This window comes from Primulina eburnea, unplaced genomic scaffold, assembly GCF_022965805.1.
Source record: "Primulina eburnea isolate SZY01 unplaced genomic scaffold, ASM2296580v1 ctg128_ERROPOS2300000, whole genome shotgun sequence".
Taxonomy (NCBI): Eukaryota; Viridiplantae; Streptophyta; class Magnoliopsida; order Lamiales; family Gesneriaceae; genus Primulina; species Primulina eburnea.
Genome location: NW_027330812.1, coordinates 242,135 through 251,681, shown reverse-complemented (window position 1 = coordinate 251,681; position 9,547 = coordinate 242,135). Strand labels below are relative to the sequence as shown.

Sequence of the window (9,547 nt, the reverse complement as noted above, 5' to 3'; positions counted from 1 at the left end):
GATTCCTAGCGTGGCTAGGACTCTTCCCTTGACCCCTCACGGACCATAGCTAGCCCTGGTCCCAGCCCTAAGCAAGCCAAGTCCCATAACCCATGAAATCGAGCCCTCTCTATTAGAACACACGTGGCATTACACACACGCACAACCACAATAAACCCCTCTTGCACTGTATATAAATGCGACTTCTTCATTCAATAAAGTTAGTTGATGTTTGATCAATTCCTTTACTTGTAATATGGTATCAAAGCACTAGAAATTGTGCGTTTTAGCCTTTTGTTCTCTAGCTCAGTCTTCCATGGCAAAGGGGAATCAAGCAAATAATCAAGCAACTCAATCCTCTACTCTGATGTCTCGAAATCATGTTGAAGACTCCAGTAGTCCTTTCTATCTTCAAAATGGCGATCATCCAGGTCTAGTTTTGGTGTCTCACCAACTCACTGGTAACAATTTTAATACCTGGAATCGAGCTATGATTATGGCGTTAACCGCGAAGAACAAGCTAGGTTTTGTTGATCGCACAATCGTACAACCACCGCCTGATGACTTGTTGTATGGTGCGTGGCTGCGCTGTAACAGTATGGTCATCTCTTGGATACTCAATTCGGTTTCCCGCGACATCGCGGATAGTCTGATGTATATTCCTACAGCGTCGGAGATGTGGATCGATCTCAGAGATCGATTTCTTCAGAGCAACGCTCCGCGCATTTTTCAAATCAAAAGGCTACTCACGGATCTTCATCAAGGTTCAATGAATATTAGTGCTTATTATACTCGTCTGCGCACACTTTGGGATGAGCTCAAGGATTTTCAACCTATAGCTCCTTGTCATTGTGGATCTATGACACAACTTGTGAATTTTCAAAATCAGGAATGCGTACTTCAGTTTCTGATGGGACTCAATGATTCATATGCTCTGATCCGTGCGCAGATTCTTATGATGGATCCTCTGCCTGTAATTTACAAGGTGTTTTCCCTGGTTATACAGGAAGAACGTCAACGCTCTATACATCAGAATTTGTCTCAAATCACCGTAGTTCATTCTTCAAATGCAACTGCGGCAAAGAGTTCAAGTTCCTTTAATTTGAAGGGAGGTAAGTTTGACAAACTAAGTCGGAATGATAAGCTCATTTGTTCTCACTGTCATTACACAGGTCATACCGTGGATAAGTGTTACAAGCTGCATGGATTTCCTCCTGGTCATCCAAGGTTTCAGCAACAACAGCCACGGGGTCACATTAATGCTATCAATGCTCCTCACGATGGTGTTAATGTTCCCTATGCTGATATCTCTAACCAATCTACATCTCAGTTGGGTGATAGCTTAACTCCGAACCAATGCCAGCAACTTCTTACTTTTCTTACTGCACAACTTCACCTTGGCTCTGTCTCTGCTCAGGCTCAGCAGCAAGAGGAACCTTCTGTGTCATGCTTTCATGGTACACTTCTTTCTTCTTCACATTTTCACACCGCAAGTTCAGAGTGGATCCTAGACACAGGAGCTACTCATCATATTTGTTGTGCATTGTCTTCATTCAAATCTTGTAAACCTTGTACCATATCAGTGAGATTACCAAATGGTGCCACAGTCCAGGCCACACACATTGGTGTGGTTCATTTGTCCTCGGTCCTTATCTTGAAAGATGTCTTGCTAGTCCCTCAATTTCACCTTAACCTTTTGTCTATCAGTTCACTTACTGCCCAGACTTCTTGCTTAGTATCCTTTGTTTCTGATTCTTGTTCTATACAGGATCCAGCAACCAAGAAAGTGATTGGGATGGGTAGACGCCTTGGCAATCTGTATGTCCTCACTGATTCCACAGCCATGTCCACACCAACAATTTGTACAGTTTCTTCCAATAAAACAAGCCTTTGGCATTTTAGAATGGGACATCCATCCCTTAAAAAAATTTCTGTTGTAGGTCACGAATTACATTTTCATCCTGTAGTCAATGATGTATCACACTGTTCTATTTGTCATATGTCCAAACAAAAGCGATTACCCTTCACATCTACTGGCTCCATTTCTGAGAATGCTTTTGATTTGGTTCACATAGATATTTGGGGACCTTTTACTCCTGTTAGCGTGGAAGGTTTTCGATATTTCTTGACTATTGTTGATGATCGTAGTCGTTTTACTTGGGTTTATCTTTTAAAAACTAAGTCTGAAGTTCTTACTGTTTTTATAACTTTCTGTGAACTGATCCACACTCAATTCAATAAGCCCATTAAAGTTGTACGTTCGGATAATGCCCCAGAATTAAACTTCTCCACATTCTTTCAGACCAAAGGCATTGTTCATTTCCATTCTTGTGTTCAACGACCTGAACAAAATTCAGTGGTTGAACGCAAACATCAACATATCTTGAACGTCGCAAGAGCACTTTATTTTCAGTCTCATGTCTCTTTATTGTATTGGGGAGATTGCATCCTTACAGCCATTTATTTGATCAATCGGACCCCTTCTCCTGTTCTTTCTCACAGGACACCTTTTGAGTATCTTTATCATAAAACTCCATCTTATTCTCACTTGAAGGTTTTTGGGTGTTTATGCTATGGGTCAACCCTCCTTACTCATCGCACAAATAAGTTTTTTCCTCGGGCAATTCGGTCTGTGTTTCTGGGTTATCCCCATGGTTACAAGGGATATAAACTCTTAGATCTTGCTACTAACAACATTTATATAGCTAGGGATGTTGTTTTTTATGAACATATTTTTCCTTGTAAGGATGATTTATCCCTTTCCAGTGATTCAAGTTTCTTTTCGGACCAAGTGTTGCCCACTCATAAAGACCTTGTTCCTCACGATCATCTTGACACCTCTAGTCCACCAGCCAGCATACAGACTCGTGTTCGTACCAAACCCGTGTATTTGGCTGACTATCAATGTTATGTTGTCCCTTCTTCCATCAACAGCTCTACTGCTCACCCCCTTGCCTCTTATCTTGGGACTTCTCATCTTTCTCCTTCATATAAGGTTTTTGTTCATAACATTTCCTCTGTTTTTGAACCTCATCATTATTCTCAAGCTGCCTTGATTCCTGAGTGGCGACAAGCTATGGTTGAAGAGCTGCAGGCTCTGGAAAAGAATGGAACTTGGACTGTGGTCTCTTTACCACCAGGGAAGACACCGGTTGGTTGCCGATGGGTTTACAAAGCCAAATTTTTGGCTGATGGCTCTTTACATCGATACAAAGCACGTTTGGTAGCAAAAGGTTACACGCAACAAGAAGGATTGGATTACCTTGAAACATTCTCACCGGTTGCTAAAATGGTATCTGTTAAAGTCTTGTTAGCTCTCAGTGCTATACACAATTGGACATTGCTGCAACTTGATGTAAATAATGCATTTTTATACGGTGATTTAAATGAAGAGGTCTATATGTCTTTGCCTCTTGGTTATGCAAAGCAGGGGGCGCCTTTACCATCTAATGCTGTATGCAAGCTGCATAAATCTTTGTATGGCCTCAAGCAGGCGTCCAGGCAGTGGTTCTCTAAATTTTCCTCCACTCTATCAACTCTTGGTTTTGTTCAATCACAGGCTGATCATTCGCTGTTTATTCAGACGCGTGGTAATGTTTTTCTTGCATTGTTAGTTTATGTTGATGACATTGTGGTGGCTACCAATGAACCTAAAGAAGCTGAAGATCTCAGGTGTTCATTGCACAAGCATTTTGCCCTCAAAGATTTGGGTACCTTGAAATATTGTCTAGGCATTGAAATTGCTAGGTCTCCACAAGGTATTTCCATGTGTCAAAGACATTATACTCTTCAATTACTATCTGAGGCTGGCTATCTCGGGTGCAAACCATGCTCTACACCCATGGATCCTACTCTCAAATTAAGTCAAGAGGATGGAGATCCTCTCCCTGATCCTTTGGTTTATCGAAGATTGGTTGGACGACTGTTATATCTCACAATAACTCGTCCTGATTTGTCCTTCTCACTAACCAAGTTAAGTCAATTCATGTCCAGTCCACGGACCACCCATTTGCAAGCAGCCTATTCAGTTCTTCAATATTTGAAAGGCACTTTGGGACAAGGTTTACTCTATAGCTCAAGTTCTGAAATCCGATTAACCCTATTCTGCGACGCGGATTGGGCAGCATGCTTGGATACTCGTCGTTCTACTAGTGGCTTTTGTGTCTTTCTTGGATCTTCAATGGTTTCCTGGAAGGCTAAGAAACAGCATGTTGTCTCCCGCTCCTCTGCTGAAGCCGAGTACCGTTCCATGGCAAATGCAACGTGTGAGGCAATCTGGATTACTTCCCTTCTACAAGATTTGGGAATGTGCCTCAGCAAACCAGCTACCTTATTTTGTGACAGCCAAGCTGCCATTCACATTGCATTCAATCCGGTTTTTCATGAGCGTACAAAACATATTGAATTGGATTGTCATCTTGTTCGTGAAAAGCTCCAAGCTGGCAGCCTCAAACTTCTGCATGTTTCCTCCAGCAACCAATTGGCAGATTTGTTCACAAAGCCTCTACTTCCAGCTCGTTTTCATTTGTTGCTCTCCAAGATGGGTGTCCATAATATCCACTCTCCATCTTGAGGGGGCGTATTAGAACACACGTGGCATTACACACACACACAACCACAATAAACCCCTCTTGCACTGTATATAAATGCGACTTCTTCATTCAATAAAGTTAGTTGATTTTTGATCAATTCCTTTACTTGTAATACTCTCAACTCTATGACAGAAAAATTGGTTTCAACTTGCATGCTTCTTGTTTGCTGTGATTGTGTGTGTCTCTAGGCCTTCAAACCCATGCAAAACAGTATGTGATCATAACTTAAATCAAGGCAGCCCCTTTTTAACATATTAGACATGAAATTGAAACAAAACCCAATCTTTAAAAATTCCATGATCATGAAAAACGAAAATAAATAACATGTCACTTGTTTTTCATGCAAAACACATTTAAATAAATATTATGGTGAGATGGATGAGTAAAAGGAGAATATGGCGTGCCTTTGCGTTTTAAACGCTCGAATAATCGTTGACGACGAAGAATGGAGAGGACCCTTTGGTTTGTTTTCCACTTGAACCCTTCGAACAAATCTCCTAGGGTGATATGATGAGTGCCGTGTGTGTGTAGGGTGGGGTGGGGAGTGTTTGAGAGAATTTTCGGAATATAAAACTAGGTGGCCGTGACTTGATTTGCAAGGTAGAATAGGGTTTGATTTAATTAACACTCTAAATACTAATATATTTACTAAGTAGGCTTTAGGCCTATTAAGCTTAAGCCCATTAGTTGTAATTAGGATTTAATAAAATGATAAAAAAGTTTTTCTTTAATTAAATATGTGAATTTATTAGCAGGGTTGCCAAAAAGCTCGTATTTTAGTTGAAAAACCAACACCGATAAAATTTGCGTCCCGGCGTATATAATCACCTCAAAACCCTTATTTTCAAAAATATTAACAAGCATCAGTCATAAAAAAAATAATCATTTAAAAACATTTTACATTTTTCAGCCCTCGGTCCCCGTTTCTCGATCGCAACTTGAATAACCTTTAAAAATACATTTTAATGCAACAATGTAGAAAAATATATTTTAAACATGCAAATATGACAGTTCTTACATGTTTTATCAGAATGATTTGGATATTGATCCAAATTGTGTGACGCCACAACTATTAGAAATTTAAGATATAAGGTTACAACTTTCATGTTTTGCGTTTTGTCAAAATCATTGTAGAAGACAAGCCAAAAGCGTCCCGAAGTGTGTCGTGTGTATCGTCATTCCTACAGTGACACATTTTTGTAGTTGAGCATAACGTTTTACTCAGGCCTCCAAATGACATGAAATAGTTGGAGATGCAAGCCAAGACATAGGGCTACAACTTTCTTGTTTACCACTTATTCAGATTATGAGAGGAAGAGACGTTTCTGGAGCGATATTTAATGAACAGCGTGCAGGGACAGAATGTGTGGCGCCCGAGCAGTAGGATGTTACTATACCACAAGCTCAGTATTTTTACAGAACTTTCCGTGCCCAAGTGGTAGAATATTACCGCCCAAGCGCCGGTGCACTAAATGAAATGTATGCTTAACCGTTTTCTTAAAACGTGGTAGAAATTATTTTTTCCCCCACTTACATATATATAAATACCTTGAAAATACCTTGCACCATTTTTTTAAAATAAACAATTAACTAACATTTAAAAATCAAAGGAAATAGTTTAGCATAAAATCGTCAAATGTTTAACCAACCTAAACGTAATAAATTTGAAAAGTATCATCCTCTCAAAAACCACTCAAAAGCCTAAGTAAAAAGTCGTAAAAGTTTTTTAGCATAATCGTAAACTTAAATACGGAAAGTAGAAGCGTTGGTCCTCAAGTTATGTGCACCTTCAGTCCAGTCAGGTCAATCATCAAGACCTCCATCAAACTCACCTACATCAAACACACCTAGTGAGTCTGAAGACTCAACACATCATATCCTTGATAACAAGTAATACGTAATACAGTTCACATACAACAGTGAAAAATACTTGTACTTAAAATATCATTTTCATAATAATGCATAAACTTTAAACTTAAACATTTTCATAAACATAATCATATCAACATAAACATATTCATTTTCGTATTCATATTCATGTTTGTGTTTGTTGATTTCAGATCGTGTTTGTGACTCGTATTCTTAATCGTATTGGGCGATGGATCCATCTAGAGAAAACCACAGTACTGGGTGGCGGAGACACCAGCGACACTCTCACCGGTCAACTGGGCTTTGGCCAACGTATTAACATATTCGTATTTGTATCCGTATCCAAGGAAACACGATCGTCGGGCTCACACTGGGACAATAATCCTCACAAAATTTCCAACATATTTAGTCACAATCCCTTCACGTCTTTCAACATGTCGTGTTTCCATCACTTAATAAAAACATGCATATAATATTATTTTATTTTAAAACAAAGCATGCAACATATCTTTTAAATGGCCAACTTAAACCATAAAAATTCATGAACATTTAAAATCATAATTCAACATATAAAAATTCATAAACATGTGTTTTAATTATATTAGCATATAAAATAGCATTTAGAACACTGCCACGACGTTTACTAATTTTCAAGTGTAAAAAGGTTTTACCCCTGGACTTAACATTTTAAGTTTTTGACATTTTCTTAATTTCGTTGAATCTAAAATGTCCCAATTAATTATTTAAGCTTACATGAATTTTCTCATATTTTTATTTAGCTTAATCGAGAACTTTTACTTGAATCTTTAAATGTGACGTATTAATGCGATTTAATCCCGAATTAAAACAAACCTTCATATAAAATTCCCAAATTAAAAAATTAGACTTTTAATAATTATTTGAGCTTAAATATTATTTTTCATAATTGTATAAAGCTTAAAACTAGGCGTTTCAATTAATTCGTTAATTAACGTTTCGTGCGGCAATAAAATCCCGGACAAATCCAAAACTCATTATTTTGATCCCAAATTTTTAACATAACTTTTTTATGATTTAGTCTACCCTTTCAAGTCATGAGCCACACCTGTGGACACATAGATTCAATTTTAGTCTTTAAAATCTCGTTTTTGACACACTAACAAACCACTCGAGCCATCTCCCAATTTACTCGAGCCACGCCCGAGCCACCTCAAGCCACACCCTAGCCAAACCACCTAGGGACCCTTTTGACCAAGCCCAGCCCATAGAACCAACCCCTAGGTCGCACAATCCCTCCTGGAAGCCGACCCAAGTTTTGTCCCTGTCTGCGTGTGTTACCCTTGAGCAATAGGACTCCTACCTAGTCTAGGACCCTTCCAGACCTTAACCACTTGACACCTCACGACCCTAACCTTCCTTGGCCACGCCCAAACCCCCCAGACCAGCCCAATGCCTAGAACCCAGCAGCGAAGCTCCTGAATTCAGAAGACAGCGCGTTCATATGTTGCCATATGGTTCCATAGTTTTGTTCGAGCCAGCAGCGAGCCCACCACTCAAGCCCCTAGCCCGACCCCTTCCCATCATCCTATGACCCTGATGAACCACCTAGCCTAGCCCAAACCGAACCACAGCCCCTGGAACTCCCGAACAGTACCTGTGCATGCTTTGGGGCAGAGTCCCACTTCACGTGGACTCTTCCCCAGCCCAAGGCTCAAGCCCCAGCCATCCTAGGACCTAACCATGACCCCTAGGACCCAACCACCAGGCCTGGTCAAGTCACCTCCACCCATGCAAATAAAACGAGTGCCTTGAACCATACATCCTACTTTTTATTCCAGCTTGTTTCTTTTTTCTTATGCAACCTTTTGGGGGGTTTTAGGACCCCTTAAACTTGTATAAAACATGGCCCTAACATATCCTAATCATGACAGGCCCTTAGGTAGATGAAATTCATGGTTTTTGTATCAAAATACATGTTTTAAAAATCACACAATATACATATCCGAAAATCTACAAAGTTGCAACTTTTTTTCATGCAAATTCATAAACAATAACATAATATGGTGTGATGATGAGTAAAAGAATAATATGGCATGCCTTTGCTATTTTACGCACGATTAAACGTCGATGAATCAAAGAACGATGACAAAGAGGACCTTGGCTTGAAGAACTTGATGTTTTCCCTTCAAATCTCCTTGTGGGTGGCCGTTTGATTATTGATATGTATATTGTTAGTACGTTTATTGATGAAAACATAACACCATATTCCATTGTTATGTATTAAATATGAAAGACATTCATGAATATTGAAAATGGGCGTTATGTCATTAACATTAACATGAAAGAAAAAGAAAATGACTGATTTTTATATGATGTATGAGCTTGTTGACATCATGGGTCATTTTAACTCCACCAAACCTATTGGCCAATATATATTCATGGGATGGGAGGTTGTCAAAGGCGCTCCCTGACGTCCAACACAATAGTAGCTATATAATAAAACAAGAAAAATAGTACAGGTCAACTAATGAAGATCAAGTACAAAATTGAACATGAATATATATTATGGTATGACATGGTTTAAAGTTTCATTGTTGATCACAACTTTATATGTATGCTCACTACAAGAAAAACGGCATACGACAACGGATTTTATCCGTTGTCGTAGCCTTTTAAAAACTGTTGTAACTGAGGGTGTTGTTGAAAGTCCGTTCAACGACAACGGTTTTTATCCGTTGTGGTAGGTAGCATTTGCGACGGTATTTTAAAACCGTCGCTAATGGAATTGGCGACCGTTTTATTCAAAGTGTCGCTAAAATTAGCGACAGTCAGCATATAAAAACCATCGCTAACATTAGCGACGGACAGCATATACAAACCGTCGCTAAAATTAGCGACGGTCAGCATATATTAACCGTCGCTACATTTAGCGACGGTCTTTAATCAAGAATTCCGTCGCTAATTTGTTTCGAAAAATAAAAAAAATTATTTTAATAATTTAATAAATCTATAAAAAACTAACAATTGAAACTAAAATCGTGTAAAAGAGACAAATTTTAAGTGTTGTGGGAAGTGATAAAATTGTGTATGAGAGAAAAATTTTAAGTGTTGTGCGAAGTGATAAGAGA

General features: G+C 39.0%; 1 protein-coding gene across 1 annotated transcript; it reads left to right on the top strand.

The window, feature by feature from the left end:
* Positions 1-294: 294 nt before the first annotated feature.
* Positions 295-1,865, top strand: LOC140820627 (uncharacterized). Its single transcript, XM_073180929.1, has 2 exons — positions 295-1,436; positions 1,748-1,865. Exons 1-2 carry the CDS (start codon positions 296-298, stop codon positions 1,780-1,782), a joined length of 1,176 nt encoding a protein of 391 aa, XP_073037030.1. The 5' UTR covers position 295; the 3' UTR covers positions 1,783-1,865.
* The last annotated feature ends 7,682 nt before the right edge of the window (positions 1,866-9,547 follow it).

What these genes read in the sequence shown, in the direction of transcription:
- LOC140820627 (XM_073180929.1), top strand. Translation starts at nt 296, where the DNA reads ATGGCAAAGGGGAATCAAGCAAATAATCAAGCAACTCAATCCTCTACT. An exon ending in TTCTGTGTCATGCTTTCATG is followed by an intron (nt 1,437 to 1,747) that starts GTACACTTCTTT and finishes TGTTCTATACAG; the next exon opens with GATCCAGCAACCAAGAAAGT.